A 19,919-nucleotide genomic window follows, 5' to 3' on the forward strand; every position below is an offset into this window, starting at 1 on the left:
GTTATTATGTTGATCGAACAATACACATCATCTGTGTTCCCTGCACCACAACACAGAGCAGGGGCTGACACAGAATCAATTTGGGCACTGCACACAGAGCTTCTCGCAGTGGTGGAATGTAACGTTATTTACTCAAGGAATGTACTTGAGTATAATTTTGGGGTACTTGTACTTTACTTGAGTATTTTCCTTTTCTGTTACTTTGTACTTCTACTTCACTAAGTTTCAGAACGAAATGTTGTACTTGTATTGCCTTCTTTATTTGGCACCTTTAGTTACTTTTTCACCTATACAAGTTATGATATATATTTACTAAGAATTCTCTCAATGCTTTCCAAATAATTGCTCCATATTGACATATTTATATAATAACCCAACACATTTATAAGAGGCATTCTGCATAAGTGTTTTTACTTTTGATAATTGAGTATACATTTAGCTGATAACATTTCTGTAATTTTACTTAAATCATATTTTCAACTCTTACTAATTGAGTATTTGAAGACTGTGGCATTAGTACTTTTACTTAAGTAGAGTACTTTTTTCACCACTGGCTTTTGGTAACAGATGGAACATTCTCTCAGTGAATTGGATTGTGACCTCTCCATGTATTTCTTGTATGTGGGAATGCTATGGAAATGTTTAATCAAAGGCCAAGTTGTTAGCATAAATGCATCCCCAGGTGGCAGGAATACTGATACCAAACATCAAGTTAATCAGGACAGTTGTTGTTGAAATATTTTGCAGTGACTAACTAACCAGTGTCAGCACATTTCCAATTAACCATAAGTCAATAGTACAATCACTGTTGTCTTTATCCAGATGTCACAAATTAAAAAACTAATCAGGTGGCTTTACAATGTGTTCAGTATATGACACCTTTGTCCTCAGACATTACATCTAGGGGTTCCTTCAAAGCTTGTATAGCTCCTTAGCTCTGGGGCAGTTACTGACCTGGACCCTGATTTATTTCACATAGAAGTGAAGTTCAAAATAATGATTTATGTTGCATACATGGTGAACAACAAGGAGAGCTGTGAAAAACAGGAACCTATTTAGGTTTTTTCTATAGTTTTGAATAGAAAATAGAACACATGCTATTCTTAAAAAAAAAGTTAAAGAGAAATATTAGGAACACATTTTTGGATGGAGAGAACTGCATCTGGGAATTAGACATTACATTACATGTAACTTGTTAGATGCTTTTATCCAAAGCAACTTCCATACATTCAGCACTAGGCAGTCCCCACAGGAGCAGCTTGGGTGAAGTGTTCCCAGGGACACAACGACATGCTGACTGCAGTGGGACTCAAACTTGCTGATCAGAAGATCGGTGCACTATCCCACTGAGCCACAGCCTCCAAATAAATAGAGTGGGTTTTTGTACATTATACTTAAAAACACAAATACAGGGGTGGAAAGTAATTAAGTACATAATACTCAGGAACTGTACTTAAGTACAAACAAAGTGGGTACTTGTACTTGTATGTTCACATTATACTACTTGTATTTTTACTCCACTACAATTGGTTGGCACTACATTTACTCTACTTGATTAGTTACTTGTTACTTTGCAGATTTAGGTTATTAATAACAAATAATAAATCAGCTAACTATATTATATATACTTATATAGTATTGCTGCTTTTACTTTAGTAAATAATCCGAGTATGTATTTCACCTCTGCAAAAATACAACTATTGCTTAGTTACAACACTGCTACAGCTTCTACCAATAATAGAACATATAATAATTAATAATTTGAATACAATTGTGATAAGAGATACTTATAGTTGACTTAAAAAAAACATATAGCCTACTGTTGAAGTTAAAAATAGGAAGTGGAAGGACAGGGATTGGAGGAGTATAGGAAGAGGAAGCGCAGGAGGAAGAGATGGGAAAAGGAGGACGAGAGAAGAAGTGAGAGGAGGAGTCTGTTTGTTGACATCGGACGAAAACGAAAATCAGATGAGTGAAGACTGATGAAAAAAACTTCATTTCTCGCCGTCATCAAGACATATAGCCTTGGCAAAAGCTAAGGTAAAGCACCGCCTGATGGGCTGCCACTCAGTCACCTGTGACCGCTGTCTGTTCACTGTGGTTCCACACATAGCTCGTAGCTAGCGCTGGTCCCACTAGCTATGTTAGCTAACACCATAGCAGGGAAAGTCACCGTTAGCCACAAGCTAATTCTGACGCTGAGATGCACTGCTGACACCGTATCGGCAAGTTGAGGCTTAACTTGGAAAACACATGTTTGTCTCTTTGATATTTGTGTAGGTATGATTGAATAGGTTTATAGTTTGTATGTGTTATTCAGTAGCTATCTAGCGGCAGTGTTGTTAAAGTAAAACTGACAGTGTAGCTAGCTAGAAAGCTAGCTAACTGTAGTCTGCCGTGTCTCCCAGGGTTTACTGCTGTGTGCTGAACTAACAGACCTGTAGTACTAACTTCGAGACAGGACAACTTCACTCACTAACTTCCTTTTGTCAGCAGGACATTCAGCTTGGTATAGATAAGTAAGGATAATTGTGTTTGTAACGTTAATGTTGAAACAAGTTGTTAAAAAGAACGCAACATTGGTGGCAAGCAGTATCAGCAGTGGTCTAAAGTAAGTACATGTATTCAAGTATTGTACTTGTGAGGTACTTGTACTTTAATTGAGTATTTCCATGTTATGATACTTTGTAATTCTACTTCACTACAATTCAGAGGTAAACATTGTACTTTTACTCCACTACATTTATTTAATACCTTTAGTTACTTTGCATATATGGATTAAGGATCCAAACATGATCAACACTTACATCAGACTTTAGTTCCACCTGGAGTATTATTCACAAGCTACCCAGCAATACATACAGTAGTTAGTTCATCAATGATTATAATGACAACATATATATATGATTCTGAAATGGGTAAATCTGCATAGCGATTACTTTGGGTTACCTGGTACTTTTGGTACTTTAGGTATATGTTGATGCTTATACTCTTTGACTTTTACTTGAGTAACAACTGCTTGTTGATTGCAGGACTTTAACTTGTAACAGAGTATTCCTACACTCGGGTACTTCTATTTTTACTTAGGAAAAAAAATATCTGAAGAACTTCCACCTCTTCAAACTAGTAGCACTAACATAAAGACATGACAACTTAAGTTACTATTTTCATTTGTTAGGAGTCATTCAGCTTGATATAAATAAGTTAGGATAATTGTATTTGTAAAGTTCATGTTGAAACAAGTTGTTAAAAAGAACACAACATTGGTTGCAAGCAGTATCAGCCGATACGCATGACGACTAGCTCTCTAAAGAATGGACAAATCGGAGATTATGTCTTCAATTCCATTTTTCACACATGGAAAATATAGTAAGGGTTTTTTGTAACATCATTGACCTATAATGTGTTGTTTATGACCAGGGGTGGAAGAAGTATTCAGAATCTTTACTTCAGTCAAAGTACTGATACATTATTGTCAAAATACTTCATTACAAGTAAAAGTCCTGCATTCAAAATCTTAATTAAAGTGGACCTATCATGCTATATTTGAATAATATAGTGTAGGACCATACCTATATAAGGCATATTTATACTTTTTTTTTTTCAAAATACCAAACAGATCATGCATTTTAGCCATGCCTCATTTTGCTCAATTTGCACTTTTTTAGCTCTGTTTTTGCAAGGGCTGATTCAGTGAGAACAGCACCATCTACAGGCCTGGCATATGTACTACAGCGTCTCCAGCGCTTTCAAACGGCAATGGCCGTGGCTGTCTCCTCCTGATTGGTGGAGTTGGCCCAATAGCCGTAGCGCCACCGTCCTGATGTCAGGACAGTGTTCAAATCTGGATCAGTTTTTATCAGATCCGTTGCAGCCCCTTTTTTAGAGATTTGGGTATGGAGGAAAATAGAGAGGGTTGTGAGTTCCCTGGAACACCGGGGACACATATTCATGTATAAAAGACGTACAAAAGTGCATTTTGCATGATAGGTCCCCTTTAAGTAAACGTACAAAAGTATTATCAGCAACATGTACTTAAATTACAAAAAGTAATCATTGTGCAGAAAAATTGCCTTTTGGTGTGTATATTATATTTACGCATGTGATATTTTCTAGATAATATTGTTGCATCAAGTAGCATTTAACTCGTGGACAAACACAATTCTGACTGACTTTTTTAGCAAAATATTTGACTCTTGTGTTTAATATATATATATATAATTTTTTAGAGATGCATTTTGTTAAAAGTAGTCCAAGCAGTTAAATAAATGTAGTGGAGTAGAAGTATAAAGTAGCATATCATGGAAATACTCAAGTAAAGTATGTACCTCAAAATGGTACTTAAGTACAGTACTTGAGTAAATGTACTTACTTCCCTCCTCTGTCTATGACTTGGATGTTTCGACTAATATTTGGAATGAATGTCATGACTTTGTTCGCTAAGTCTCTGACTCAGTGTATATGATTTGAATCCGTTTATTTCTTTGGTAGTCAAATGGTCAAAGGGAAACTTTTTGTTGCTGATTTCCACCAGAAGCAAGCTCCTGTGAAAAGACATGTCCTAACTTTGTTCGATGAATGTCTCCTCAGGTCCCCTGCACTGCCCTGTCTTTAATCTGAGCCGGAGACAAAGAGGCTAACATGGCAGCAAAAGCAGGAGACAACCCTGACAGCCTCATGACTCTGGCAACCATCTTCTGCCTGAGGAACCTTAGGAAGACCATGTGCTACCAGGGATTCAGGAACAAGCTCTGTCTGCGCTCGGACATCTTCCTTCCCAGCGAGATCTGCGACAAGTTGGTCAACACGTACGTCACATGATACATCTGCAATCATTCCATTCATCTACATTTCCATTCTCTCAAAATGCCTCATCATCACAATATTACATATTCCATGTTTTTTTTGTTTTTTTTACAGATACATGGAGTTGGTCCACACAGATAGTAACTTTGAACCAGAGGAAAGCTTCTTCCAACTGTTCTCAGACCCTTGCAGCACCAGACTGACCAGGGTACAGCTGAGAGAAGACTTCGTACGGGACAGAGATCTGGAGGCCATTCAAAAACAGGTGGGGTTTTTCAGAAAACTGTGATTGAATCTCTCATCATCCAGTCCACCTCTGTGAAACAGCTCGACTAGTAAACTTAGATAATGGAAGTACCTGTAGCCATTCACCTTTTTGCTCACTTTAGGCCTCAGTCGTGATTTCGTAGGCATCATCGTTTACACAGACACAGCATATCCTGCGCTAAGTGGTCTAAACTCTTTCTGTATATTTTGGTTAGAATCATACACTCTTATTTTGTCTATGGTTTTAATTTGTCTGCTTGTATAATGTCAGACAGAATGTGGCACCTCTTCTTCAGAGGTGAAAAAACTTGAAATAATAAGACAACAGTGTGAAAAATACAGCTAAACAGTTCACTCACAACTTAAAACAACAGCATTGCTGTTAACAAAGAAGAAATCCCATTACAGCTACTAAATAACTACATTACTTTACATTAGTTTCATTTCTTTTTTGAGCCAATAGACACATCTGTTATGTTTAATTTTCTTTTTTGAGATACATTGCATTGTAAGTAAAACTGGGGCTCCTATCCCTCTTTTCATAACAACCAAGAGCTCAATAACCCAGTGTAAGAGCCATCTTAATGAAAGGTCATGCTTGGTTTGAAGCTGTCACAATGATGTCTTATTTAATGTGTGTGCCAAAGGGTGTTGCTGTCCTATTACCGAGAGTACAGGTATTAATGCTGTGTCATGTCACATATTTGGGTGTGTCGGACCTAGGGATGGGTATCGTTTGAAATTTATCGATTCCGATTCCCCGTTTCGATTCCAAAATTGTAAAAGAAAGAGGTCATACGTTTAGATAACAAAAATATCTTTATTCTTTTAAGCTTTAACTGACATTTTTACAAATAAAAAATATACATGCAATACAAATGTATTACACAATAGCTGTGCTTTATTTGAACTGAGCTATGCCTGTGGCAAGCTATTAACAGGCATTACACTGTGCCTTGTCTTTTTCTTTATTAGTGTAGTGGAGCCTCACTTTAGAGCGTTTACCGCGACCCATCTTTGGTGTTATGAAGTGACTGAGCTCGTGAGCTGTCTACGGGAGGGCGGGGGGAGCCTCGCTGCGGGGCAACTGTGGACCTCTGTCGCCTGTCAGCGCAACTTACATGATGCCGTTTAAAAAAATTAAGGGCGGTGCCGGCCGTCAGCGAACCGAGCCGGCCGTCAACGGCCCTCTGACGACCGGCCGCTCTGTGATTCTCCAGAACACACAGATGGCCAGTCCGCCCTTACCCTGTATTCCACCGGGGCGCCGCGGCGCAGACGGACCCGGTGGAATACAGGTTCTACTGCGTTTAGGAACCGTTAAGCAGAACCGAAATTGTGTATTTTGTATGGGTACCCGGTACCCGGCATTTTCTTATCGGTTCTCATCTGGAACCGAGTTTTGGTTCCCAACCCTAGTCTGACCCCAGAAGGGCATAGGGTTTTTGACCGCCCTAGCACGAGTGTGTAAGTCCCCCAATGATAGTTTGTTCAGGCAATGAATAAAATCTGAATGGATGTGGACTTTATTATGCACTGAGACCATAGATGGATTGTATTATGCTGCACCTGATAACGAGCCCACCAATTCTTAATTGAAGCAACAAACAAACTTATCCACACAGTATAGCGCATCAGCAAGGTCATTCCTGGGACTTAGAACACCACAGAGTAGCTTTAGTATTATGCTAAAGCTCCTATACCCAGTCCTTGATGAGTGCAGCATATTTAGGTCAGTATGGTTTTTAAATGATTCAGTGATCAGTCATTTGTCGTATATGTGTTCCAACAGGACCTGATTGAGCTCCACCTCACCTACTGCAACAGTCTGTCCTCCCGCAGCCTGAAGTCCCTGATCAGCTTCCGTGAGACCTTGGTGTCTCTGTGTCTCTTCGGCTGCAACCACATCTTCTACAGGAAGGGCGGTGCCCCACTCGCATGCAACGAAGACACTGAGGATGAGGAGGAGGAGAGCCCTGCTTCCAGGCAAGCTTTAGAGACAGACTTTAACTTCCAGGGCTTCAACCGCCTCAGGCTGCTCAACTTAGGCGGCCTGCCAGACGAGGTGGATGCTGAGACGCTGCTCAAACCCCTGAAGTCGCTCACCTCACTAGATCTGTCTAATGTACAGTTGCTGGGAACAGCTTTTCTCACCCAGTGGAAAGACAGACTTGCGTCTCTTGTGCTCTACAACGTTGACCTGTCAGAGGAGCTGGTCAGTACCATTGTGGAGATGGTAAATCTCAGGTAAGGTGGGAGGGGGCTTTAATGTACACTTTGTTATTATGATCTCAACATACCCTGGTATTGCATTTTAAATATTGCCAGTTGATCATGTCTGCTCTGTATTTAAATGACAAACGACAACACAGATTGTTCTGCTGTGCTGGTGGAATTTGAGTTGTAATCAAATGAGCCACTGGCCTGAAGTTGTATCATGTATGGACCTACTAAGGACCTTCAGTCCTTTAGATGTGCTTAACACCCAAACCTTATCGGTTACTTATTACTAAAGGACAATACCTACGTTTTGCAGATTGACAAATTGAAAGAAAACGTTACTTTTCTGGAGCTCTCCACTCAGCACCACAGCACTAGGTTATATTAATATTTTTCAGTTGAAATATATGTTCTAGCAGAAAAGAGTTTACAAGTTTACAAATAACCCATTCACTCACTGTCACAGGTTTCTCTCCAACTTCAGAAGCATTACAAATGTCCTCTGCACGCCATAACTTCCCCTATCCAAGTAGCCTTGTCTTTCGCACCAAACATCGATAAAAAAATCCTGGCTTCCGGCATTTATAAAAATGTGGCTTTGCTCGTTTCTTATGAGGAAGTGAATGCCCTCATAAAGGTTACAGTTAATGACATTTTTGTGAGAATATCTATACATTGAAATGATGCGGTTTGAGTCAGAATGTGCTGTGCCCTCAGCTTTACAGAGAGTTTCAGCTCAGTGTTCAGCTGTTATTTTTTATTTTATTTTATTAAAACTTTAAATAACTAGGTTAATGTATTGCTTGGGATGTTTTTAATTTGGGCGTAAGATTTGTGCTCCCATTACATATTATACAAAATCTGAATTCTAGCATTTATAACTTTCAAAACTAATTTAACTATAATGAAAATGTCCCCATTCATTTGGTGTTACCTTTAGGTGGCCTATATTCATTTTTACATTACATGTCATTACATTACATTTGTTAGACGCTTTTATCCAAAGCGACTTACATACATTCAGTTCTGTGGACAATCCCCACAGGAGCAATTTGGGGTGAAGTGTCTTGCCCAGGGACACAACGACATGCTGACTGCAGTGGGACTCGAACTTGCTATCCCCTGATTCGAAGTCCAGCACATCCATCTATCCACTGAGCCACAGCCTCCCCTAATAGAATAGAAATAGAATGTGTCACTGACAGTGCTAAAACTCTTCATCCTTCAGGCATCTTGACATCTCCCGGGAGAGCAGGCGCACCTCTAAGTTTAAGATGAGCAGGAAGATCCTGACGGCCATCGTACAGCGCCTGGTCAACCTGGTGTCTCTGGACATCTCCGGGCACATAATGCTCGACAACTGCACAGTCCCACACATCGAGGAAGCTATGGGGCGGCCGAGGTGGGAGACCAACGCTAGAGTGTACATTGGATATGAACATTTGTTATTTATTGTTTTTAATTTATTTGACTTGCCAATGAACCTTTTTACCAGTCATGATTTTCTTTCTTTCAGCATCGAGCCGTGCAAGAGCAGCATTTATCCTTTCCAGGAGCTGAAGAGGCCGCTGCAGTTCCTGGGCCTGTACGACACCACCCTCTGTAATGTGACACACATCCCTGCTTATAAGGTACTGCTTATCTGAAGGGCCCCACACGCATAACACTTTGTGGCTAATAATAGTTATGAAGATAATAGTTAGAGCATCCAGGGATTGAAATGTAATATGAAATCTCAGGGACGTTGTTTCATTGCCGGCTTTGGGAGTGTGGGGAAGGTAGAGAGTTTTGGTGCCTGCTGACAATATGATATATAATATAAAACTACCTTTTCACCCTTAGTTGTTTATATTGGGAGTTTCCCCTACTAATTCACATACAAAAAAAGCTTGAATTGATATGTGCCTCCTCCATGCAAAGCGCCTCATAGCTGTTTCCTGGTGGCGCCTGGGCCAGTGGCTCAGGGAGATGTCCTCCTGCCTCTCTTTAGAGAACACTGGTTATACTCTTAAAGGAAAGAGGCCTCTACATTTATTTGGGAACGTTTTATGCATTTTTTTTAGAATTAAGGATATGTCTAAAACAGAGAGAAAGAGTAACCTTTTTTTATTATTTTATTTGTATTTATATATATTTTTCTATATTTTTTATTTAAGAAGTACAGTAAAATAAAGAAGTACATCTTTACTTTACTGTACTTTGCTTTAAGTGCTATCATGTCACAAAGTACTATATGTCTTTGGTAGTTAATTATCTAATTTAGCAGTGATGTAATGTACGTTTTTCTTCTTTTAGTCATTGTTTTTGGGGTTGCTGTTTTTCTGTGATCTTGTAAATGTGGGAACAAATTCATAAAGTGAAATCTTATAAACAGGTCATGAGCACATACTAATTATGCTTATAAACCGGCTTGCTGTGTGGTTAACATCTGTGTGTTGCTGCCCTTTTCCAGGTGACCGGATCAAAGAATGAAGAGCAGGTTCTGAATGCCATAGAGGCGTACACAGAGTTTCGTCCTGAGCTGGCCCACAGAGCCATCAATCAGCTGTTTGACATCGCCAGGATACAGCACTGCAGCCAACTGCTCCGAGCTCTGCAGGTAAGATACAGAAAGGTTGCCTTGTTCTTTGAATGATGGGACACCAGTGACTTCAAAGGAAATATGTGTTCCATGACCTTGCATGTTAACATAAGATATACTTTATTGATCCCAAATTGGGATTATTTAAAAAAAAAAAAAAAAAAAAAAATGTTATGCTTGTCCAACCCTCACTCTTAAATCTCTTCTCTAAACGTGCTGTCCTTTTAGCTGGTCATAGCAGCGTTGAAGTGCCACAAATACGATAAGAGCATCCAGGTGACGGGCAGCGCCGCTCTGTTCTACCTGACCAACACGGAGTACCGCAGTGACCAGAGCGTGAGGCTGCGCAGAGAGGTCATCCAGGTGGTGCTGAACGGAATGGAGCAGTACCAGGAGGTCACCGTAAGTCCGCCCCGTCTCCCATAAAATCAGCCCAACCTAAAGTTTATCTGGCAAATTGAAATACATTTTCTAAAGGTGAATTTCATATATGATATTTAGATACTACAACACCTTTTACTTTTCTGAATTTCTATAGAAAAGTGAATGATCCGAAGTATGGAGCAATGAACAAAGTGTGTAACAAGTATTAAAACTATGCCATGCTCATTCACATGAAAACTTGATATCTCAGAACATTTTGGAGGGAATTGCTTGTTCTGTGGATTTAACCTTTTTGGCCCCAAACAAAAAAAAGCTTTTTCCAAATGTTGACAATTTCACAATAGTGTCCTATAGGTTAAAATATTGAAGTGTTGCCATATTGGACAGACACGTTTTCATTATATGCAGCAGAATTAAAGCACTTTCATAGAGATATCAGATTAAATCTGGTAATCTTTTATAACTACCTTATGTTGCTCTTCAGAGTTCTCAGATGGATCGGTAACCCTCACTGTTTCCCCACCCTGTCCCTCACAGGTCCAGAGGAACTGCTGCCTGACTCTGTGTAACTTCAGTATTCCAGAGGAGCTGGAGTTCCAGTACAGTCGGGTCAACCAGCTGCTGCTGAAGATCCTGGAGCCAGCCCGGCAGGACGAGTCCATCCAGAGAATCGCTGTGCACCTCTGCAACGCTCTGGTCTGTCAGGTGGACAACCACCACAAGGAAGCTGTGGGGAAGATGGGCTTTGTCAAGGTAACATCAGGAGGATCTCTTCTCGTTTAGCTTTCCCATATTTCGGACAAATTACAAACAATTACAACAGTTATCAAACTGAAATTATCTTTGTCTATTGTCGTGAAATTAGATATTCTGGTATAAAAGGGTCATATATTACGTAGGGCTGTCAAGTTAACGCGTTAATAACGCGTTAACGCAAAAAAAAATTAACGCCACTAATTATTTTAACGCGATTAACGCATGTGTATTTTTTGTCCTCGCCGCCCCGTAGTTTCAGAGCGCATCGAGTTTAAAATACCATTTACAAGCTGATGCTGACAGCCCCGCTCCTGCCGTGGCAGACCACACTTCCATGCTCACCGGCAGGCCCGGACTGGCCATCGGGAGGACCGGGAGGGTGTGTGTGTGTGTGTGTGTATGTGTGGCGCGACTCGCGCGAGCGAGGCACACCTTACGTGTTGTTGTTAGCATCTGGTGCTAGCTAGCTGCGCTAACGGATATAAGGAGCTGTTTCAATGACATTTCGCCGACAACTGCGCCGAGCACTTGACTTTATGCAGGTAGCCAGACAGTGGGACATTGTATGAAAAGTCAGCGCACTCAGCACGGATAGTACGCGCTACATGATTGCAGCGTCCAGGCAGCACACGTTCGAGCATATATGCCTTGAGCGGCACATAGCTCCAACGATCCATCACAGTGTCTCCACATTCACACACACACACACACACACACACACACACACACACACACACACACACAGTATTATTGTATGAGAGAGGTTCCAGGTTGAATTGAGGCGAATATTTGTAATGTTCAGAGGTTGTTGTGTTTAATATTCATGAGAATATTTGTCATTGTTCAAATGATAATAAACAAACATATAAAGCATATTTGTCCACTCATATGTTGATAAGAGTATTAAAAACTTGAAAAATATCCCTCTAAGGTACATTTAGAACAGATAAAAAACGTGCGATTAATTTGCGATTAATCGCGATTAAATATTTGAATCGACTGACAGCCCTAATTACTAGTCCTCTTCATTTTGACAGATTTTTTTCAAAACCTGCAAAATTCTGATTATTTTTGTAAGCCTTTTTTTGTATTCTCCGTGGGGAAAATCATCCTCTGTATTTGACCCATCTTAACCCTTAAGAAGGTAAACTGCCCTAACGTGCAATGTGTTCACTAAGGTGGTGCAGTGGTATAAGTGTGTTTTGAATGTAGAGGATTCAAAAGAGACAGAAATGTGCAGAATAACTCATCAGAATTGATCTTCCTGGCTCTGATTTTGCAGCCATGCTTCTGCTTTTGCAGGATCTAATGCAACGTAATCTGCCATAAACTATGCTGGCAATCACTATTCCTATTTCTAATACTCTGTGAGAGTGATGAGTGAGCCGACCTAGATCTGTAGGGGTGTTGAGCTCACTAGAAATTTACACCAGGCCGAGCAGGCGGGTCAAAAATGTACAAAGCACAGTTTATCAATAACTTACAAAAAAATGGTATGCAAAGGTCCACCTTCCACCTTTCCTTCCCCTTTCTTTGTCTCAAATCCATATTTTCGCAGGTCAGGCGTTGATGAATTGCTCTCAATGCAAATGTATAACCACTGTAACACAACTGGGTAGGATTGAACAAATTGAACGGTTTACTTCACATGCATTCAACCAAAGGAGACCAATATAGATAGAGTAGGCCTTTTTTTCAAAAGCTTTCTATTAGTTATCTTAAAGCTGTGTGCACTAGCAATATCCATGTTTTTTTTTAATGAGAAATAACATATTTTTCTAAAGTTTGTCATGACACTAAGGCTTCGGAGTAAGACCTGAAGAAAGTTAAAGTTGTTATTTTTGTCCTTTCTCCATCTCCTCATTCACAGACAATGTTGAATTTAATTCAGAAGAAGCTACAGGACAGAACGGTGAGTCTGAGTTTCACTTTGGATCTTTTGAACTTTAAATGTATTGTTTTATAGACACTTGTTATAACCATCACACACCTTTATCAAATTGTTGCCATCAAATGCAGGGGATTGTTAATAATCTGTAATGTTGGTTTTCCCTCAGTGTGACCAGGTGATGGAGTTTTCCTGGAGCGCTCTGTGGAACATCACTGATGAGACGCCTGACAACTGTCAGATGTTCCTTAACTGTCGGGGCATGAGTCTCTTCCTGGAGTGTCTTCAGGTGAGTTCACGCAGCACCTGTTTCTCTTCCTAACTTCCAGAGGTCACTACTGCCTTCAGGATTTATTCCATACATGTTATATCTTGTGTGTGTACCTGATAAAACATTGTGCTTTTGGACTATTAGGGCAATAATCTCTGTAATAACACACACCTCTCCCCTCATTATATGATCTTACTACAGGAGTTTCCAGACAAGCAGGAGCTGCACCGCAACATGTTGGGGCTTCTGGGAAATGTTGCTGAGGTGAAAGCACTGAGACCCCAGCTGCTCACCCCCCAGTTCATCACTGTGTTCAGGTAAGAGAACTCAACCAGGTGAGAGTGTACCTCTTATAAATAAAACATTTACAACCTATAGGAAGTACACTCATTTCTTTAAAATATATATATTTCATAGTGACATTCAGTATCAAACACAATTTTCATACAGAATAAAGCTCAGAAGGCACAGACAAACTAATAAACTAACTGAATGAAGTCATTCAGGGTAAATGTTTGTCTGAGGGTACGTTTTTTACAGACCTCATCAGATACGTGTTGTTTGTATCAGTCCCCCTCACTGTGTGATGCTCTGACAGTAACCTGCTGGACAGTAAGGCGGATGGGATCGAGGTGTCCTACAATGCCTGCGGCGTGCTCTCACACATCATGTTTGACGGCCCGGCCGTTTGGTCCATGGAGGATCCGCGCAGAGACTCAGTGATGGACAAGATGATGGACGCCATCCAGAGCTGGGACGTCAGCTCACGCCGCAACATCAACTACAGGTGATCTTCTGTTTATTTACTGTGACAATGCATCATGTTATGGGCAGTTCTTGCTTCATCAGCAGTTTCACCGTAGTATGAATACTGTGGCACCTCTGAAATTCAGGTTGGAAGCGTAGCAGTAGGTCAAAAAAGACTCACAGAGATTTCTTTAAATTTGTATTTTACCAGAGGTGGGAGGGTTACTTTCAAAATGTATTCAGTTGCCATGACTAATTACATGTCATCAGGGTTGGGAGGGTTACTTTGTAAATGTAATCAGTTACTGATTACTGAATACATGGCTCTGAAAGTAATCCGAATACAGTTACAGTTACGTGTCTTAAAAAAGTAACGTATTCAGATTACTTTTGGATTACTTTCTTTTTCCATCACTTATTTATTTATTTTCGAGATAGTTACTGGTGCGCCAAGGAGGAAGTGAAGTGGAGCACACAGGAGACAACCATTTCATTGCAGACTGTTGTGTTTTTGTGGGGAAATTACAGTGCATACATTATTTGAGATATATTTCGAACTCGGACTTCATTTTAAGGACATTTCGGCCAGGGGTGTAGAGCTATATTTGTTTAAGCACCGGATTGGCAAAACAGGAGAGTCTGTAAACCAGTCTGCCTTGATCTATGAATTCATGTCCGGGACTCTCACAGTATCTGCTGCCCACAGCTGTTTTATAGAAGGAAAACCTCCTTCACTTCATGAAATGGCTGCAGCACAAGGAGGCAGCGGGAGGGTTAACTCAGCCTCTGAGAAGAGGAGCGCGCAGTGCCTTTCACGCACCGCCTTTCACGCAACGCCTTCACTGTTTAGCTTCAGAATCATTAGAAAGGCTAACGAGCGTTTTAACCACACACACCCCTAGACACACGAACTGCCCGATTATTCCCCCTTATTTTTGTTTTATAAAGGAGAGTGTGTGTGTGTGTGTGTGTGTGTGTGTGTGTGTGTGTGTGTGTGTGTGTGTGTGTGTGTGTGTGTGTGTGTGTGTGTGTGTGTGTGTGTGTGTGTGTGTGTGTGTGTGTGGTGTGTGTGTGTGTGTGTGTGTGTGTGTGTGTGTGTGTGTGTGTGTGTGTGTGTGTGTGTGTGTGTGTGTGTGATGTGTGTGTGTGTGTGTGTGTGTGTTGTGTGTGTGTGTGTGTGTGTGTGTTTGTGTGTGTGTGTGTTGTGTGTGTGTGTGTGTGTGTGTGTGGTGTGTGTGTGTGTGTGTGTGTGTGTGTGTGTGTGTGTGTGTGTGTGTGTGTGTGTGTGGTGACTTTGTCGGGATAACGGACTTCATATAGTGTCAACAATAAAGAGAGCAAATAAAAGCAAACGTTGACTTACCTCAAAGTGCTTTTTAAGATTAGACGTGGAGTCCTTTGATGCAGACAGTGGGTGTTTCTCAATGTCGAGTAAAGCTGCTTCAGAGCCACTATTTCAAGCATACTACGTCATCGAGTGCCGCCGAAGTACTGTTCCAATCTCCAGCATACTTGGAAATCTACCGAGCCCGGCGTACTCCGTTTGGAGAAATATCGAGGCTGCACATGAGTAGACTCCGCGGTCTTAAAATCCCCACAATGCTTTGCGCACGGACCAATTTCCCCAAATCTGTGGCGGAAGATGTAAGGCGGGGCCTCTCATATGACGCACACTTGCTAGCGTGTTCCACTCTTTGTTTTCCAAATGTCAGGAAGTATTCTTGCCTCGCTTCTGAAGCAAGATGCTCGGCAGACATGTGCTACCAAGCAAGCGTACTCGCGATTGAGAAACACCCAGTGTATTGATGGTTGGAAGACACAAGGTACACTGGACCGTGATATTCTTCCCATGGTCTTGTTTAAATTCGAAGTGGTGTCGATATCGCCACGATTTAAACGCAGACTTTTGTTCCTTCATGTTTCGTGGTTATTGTTTCACTGAGAGGACCCGCAAATCTTTTTCAAACGCTCCCTCTTTGGTCCATCTGCGGCGGTAATAGGTTTTGTGCGCTGTGATGATTCGGCTGTACCTTTAGTAATGAATATTAAATGTTGTGAGGAAATCTTTCCACCAATAATTCCAATAAGTATTCCAAAATGTATTCACTTCAGGTTTACGAAAGTAACTGTAATCAGATTACTCGTTTTTCAAATGTAACGCGAGCTGAATACAGTTACTTGATTTTTGTATTCTGATTACGTAACGCCGTTACATGTATTCCGTTACAACCAACCCTGCATGTCATCAAATGTAATCAGAAACCTTATTTGAGTATCAAAATATAAAAGTAATTTAACCTGATTACTTTCTGTTACTTTTGGATTACATTTGATGAGGAAAAATAAATAAAATAATAATAAGATGTTTTTTACTGAAGTGTATGTAACAATGTAACCTTAGAAAAGAAGAATTCAAGATATTTTATAACAAACAAAAATGTAGTAACAGTAATAGTTTACCAATGTTTAAGATTAAAGGTGGGGTAGGTAAGTTTGAGAAACCGGCTCGAGATACACTTTTTGTTATATTCCATGGAATGCTCTTAACATCCCGATAGCAATGAATATCTGAAGTGCTTTGACAAAAAATCCATAAAAAAATGTAATCTGTGGAAGCAGTAGTATTGTAAAAAGCACGACCAATCATTTTAGCCGGCCCGGCTAAAATAACTGGATGGCCTACCTGCCTGTCAGCCTTCCATCTGTGCACAAACTTATCTCGTGCCCTCATTGGTCATGTGTGCGTTCGTGTGTGTTGGAGGAGGGGCTCTGTAAGGAAGTGGCAGATTTTTTACGGTTGTGTATTTTCAAATTCTAGCACACTCGAGCTGGTTTCTCCAAAATTACCTACCCCACCTTTAATACATCAAAAGCATAGACTTTATTTTTGTTTAATAAATCAGGTGTCCACCTACTGCATTAATAAAGAAATGTATTTAGAATAAAGAAGAATTAAATTAGCCTTAAAGGAGACATGTCATGGCCATTTCCACTGATCATAATTCCATTGTTGAGGTCTACTAGAATAGATTTATATTGTGACATTTTCCAAACTCACGTTGGTTTCTCATACAGCATCTCTGTAAACTACGTGTATTCACTGAATTTCACTCTCTGCCTTTAACGGCTCGTTGTAGCTCCAATAGCTCCAGCCCCCACCCTCCCTGTGAGCACAGTGTGCTCCTGATTGGTCGGGACGTTGTGAATCGCGCTGAGCTCCGTGGAGGTGTTGTTTCCTTGTTAGCGATACACAGCCAAACTCATCCTGAGCACACACAAAGTCACAGCCGAAGTAAAAACAATAAGTGTGTCTTGATATTGAGTAAGAAAAAGGTTGCTAAACGCTGTGAGAATGGGTCTGCAGAGAGAATATCACCGCGATCCCAACTGTCTGTTATCAGCCTGCAGCCAGGGAGGAGAAATCAGCAGAGCTGCCTGCACTGTGTGTGTGTGTGAGGAAGTCCGTGGATTGGTCAATTTGGACCAATCAGCGGGGGCTTAACGTAACGGCTCCGCGGACGTAACGTAACGGCTCCACGGATTGGTCCATTTCGTTCCGGGTACGGGGTTACGTCACCCGTTTACATGCATAAAAACCTTCATAACACACAAGGGGACGGGTAATAACCGGAAAAGCATGACATGTCTCCTTTAATATAAACCATAAAGAAAATGAATTCAGTACCTCTACCTATAATATATCCATCTTTATTTAAAAATATCTTGTATCACTGAAATCCTGCTAGTAATCTATATATCTTTTTAAATGGAACAGTAATCTGATTACTTGTTTTATTTAATGTAATTGTAATGGAATACACTTGCCTTCTTTTGTATCCTGATAACGTAATCTCGTTACATGTTATCCGTTAGATTCAGAACTAAGTAACAGCATGTCAGTGTATCCTGAGTTAAGGGTCTCAGGATACAGGTTAAGGGTCTCCCACCCAGCTGTACAGAACAGCTGGGTGGGAGACCCTCCTTTTGAAATGTTTAAAGTGACTGTGGTCCCTCAGGTCGTTCGAGCCCATCCTGCGCCTGCTGCCTCAGAGCATCGCCCCCGTCAGTCAGCACTGGGCCACCTGGGCCCTCTACAACCTGGTGTCAGTTTACCGTGAGTATACAATATTAATATACAGATTAGCAAATAGAATAATTGAAGTCAGTTTACTTTGATAGGCCAGCCCACATCTACCAAAATGTAAACAAAGTAAACTATTAACATTATAGGTTAGCACGTTCTACACCTCAATTGTGCTGTATACATTAAGACCCTGTAATCATTCTCACTGTCTCTTTATTTACAATTATTTCTACAGCAAGCAAGTATTGTCCCCTGCTGATAAAGGAGGGAGGAATAAGTCTTCTAGAGAAAGTTCTGGAACTGGAAAGCTCACATCCGGAGACCAAGGACATGGCCAGGTAACAGCTTTGTGTTCAAGCTGCATTTTTGTATTTGATGGAGTCCCCAGTACTCTGTCGCTTGTTGAAATGTTCTGTTTGCCAAGATCATTTCTACAGCTGATGATTCCGCCTGAGCAGCAGCCAGGAGAGATCACGAAAATGATAAGAAATATTTGGTCCAATAATTTGGTCGTGAACAGACGTCAGTCATTTACTGCAGAAATCCCAAAATGTAGAAACTCATAAAGTCACTCTCACACCTCTGCTTCAGTTGAAGTCCATGCCAAGTAAAAAGATCCATTGGTATCTTGTTGCTCGGTTCTGTCTGTTGTTCACACTCACTTTAACAATAACATGCCAAGAGGTGTAATCATGAAGTCACATTACCTGACAGGTAGCTCACTGATTGGACAGTTTTGGTGTCATTCTACATAATCAGCTCTACATAGCCTTCGAGAGGAGCTGAAGATGTGACCTGTGATTACTAATCTTCTCTGCTGTCAAAAATAACCCATCTGCTAATAACTCATTATGAGAAGTAGTTGTCAATCTCCTGCTGGACTACATGGTTCTCTAATGAGATTGCTTCTTTGATGGTTCACATCACCAAATAGTGAATCAGAAAAGTCCCAGAAAATGTTGGGAGCAGATAGACTGGATAGCATTTGTCCAGTCCCTAAAGGATGATGTATTTGAACTAAAAGATTTAGCAAAATCCCTTGGTTGTTCTGGTTTATTTTTTAGCACAAATAGGCAGAGAGCTACATACTCAAAAGCTCTCAGTCTGGATTTTTGTTCCACATCAGAGCTCACAGCTTTCTCCCCAGCCTGAGGTAAACTAAACCAGAGTTTGTGTTAGGTGAGAAAGCCTAAGCAGTACCAACACTACTCTCCGTACAGGTATAGGATGTACTGTCTAAGATTATCTTGCAACTGCTAACCTGTCAAACATTTACATTTTACAGCAAAGTAATGGAGGCGTGTGAAACCTTCAAAGAAGACCCCATGGAAACAAATAATGGACAGGAGGTCAACTTTGGACAAAGAGGTTGACCCCACAGGAGCCGTGATCCCCAGCAAACATCCAACACACCCACCTGAGGCCCCTCCCACTGTCATCATCACAAGGGTCAACTGTGTGCATTATTCATATCATTCTTATTATTGTGTGTGTGTGTGTGTGTGTGTGTGTGTGTGTGTGTGTGTGTGTGTGTGTGTGTGTGTGGTGTGTGTGTGTGTGTGTGGTGTGTGTGTGTGTGGTGTGTGTGTGTGTGTGGTGTGTGTGTGTGTGTGTGTGTGTTGTGTGTGTGTGTGTGTGTGTGTGTTGTGTGTGTGTGTGTGTGTGGTGTGTGTGTGTGTGTTGTGTGTGTGTGTGTGTGTTGGTGTGTGTGTGTGTGTGGTGTTGTGTGTGTGTGTGTGTGTGTGTGTGTGTGTGTGTGTGTGTGTGATGTGTGTGTGTGTGTGTGTGTGTGTTGTGTGTGTGTGTGTGTGTGTGTGTGTGTGTGTGTGTGTGTGTGTGTGTGTGTGTGTGTGTGTGCCTGCGCGCATCACACTGATGTGGAGGGGGGGGAGTCTTCCCATACTTTGTGGCACAA

The 19,919-nt window shown here is 41.0% G+C and overlaps 1 protein-coding gene across 3 annotated transcripts; it reads left to right on the plus strand.

Moving 5' to 3' along the window:
- The first annotated feature begins 1,916 nt into the window (after positions 1 to 1,916).
- On the plus strand, positions 1,917 to 19,551 carry zer1 (zyg-11 related, cell cycle regulator). 3 transcript variants are annotated; one of them, XM_034123493.1, is made up of 16 exons: positions 1,917 to 2,040; positions 4,591 to 4,808; positions 4,921 to 5,071; positions 6,866 to 7,320; positions 8,522 to 8,695; positions 8,810 to 8,924; positions 9,746 to 9,892; positions 10,103 to 10,276; positions 10,796 to 11,011; positions 12,885 to 12,926; positions 13,072 to 13,191; positions 13,375 to 13,490; positions 13,772 to 13,960; positions 17,937 to 18,034; positions 18,240 to 18,342; positions 19,290 to 19,551. In XM_034123493.1, exons 2-16 carry the CDS (start codon positions 4,642 to 4,644, stop codon positions 19,375 to 19,377), a joined length of 2,355 nt encoding a protein of 784 aa, XP_033979384.1. In that variant the 5' UTR covers positions 1,917 to 2,040; positions 4,591 to 4,641; the 3' UTR covers positions 19,378 to 19,551. The 3 variants fall into 3 exon arrangements, with proteins under 3 accessions (XP_033979384.1, XP_033979385.1, XP_033979386.1); XM_034123494.1 differs by lacking the exon at positions 1,917 to 2,040 and adding an exon at positions 2,076 to 2,276; XM_034123495.1 differs by lacking the exon at positions 1,917 to 2,040 and adding an exon at positions 2,524 to 2,611.
- Positions 19,552 to 19,919: the final 368 nt, after the last annotated feature.

The sequence above is a fragment of the Trematomus bernacchii genome, unplaced genomic scaffold, assembly GCF_902827165.1.
Source record: "Trematomus bernacchii unplaced genomic scaffold, fTreBer1.1, whole genome shotgun sequence".
Classification (NCBI taxonomy): Eukaryota; Metazoa; Chordata; class Actinopteri; order Perciformes; family Nototheniidae; genus Trematomus; species Trematomus bernacchii.

What these genes read in the sequence shown, in the direction of transcription:
- zer1 (XM_034123493.1), top strand. Translation starts at nt 4,642, where the DNA reads ATGGCAGCAAAAGCAGGAGACAACCCTGACAGCCTCATGACTCTGGCA. An exon ending in GTGGAGATGGTAAATCTCAG is followed by an intron (nt 7,321 to 8,521) that starts GTAAGGTGGGAG and finishes TTCATCCTTCAG; the next exon opens with GCATCTTGACATCTCCCGGG. An exon ending in GAAGCTATGGGGCGGCCGAG is followed by an intron (nt 8,696 to 8,809) that starts GTGGGAGACCAA and finishes TCTTTCTTTCAG; the next exon opens with CATCGAGCCGTGCAAGAGCA.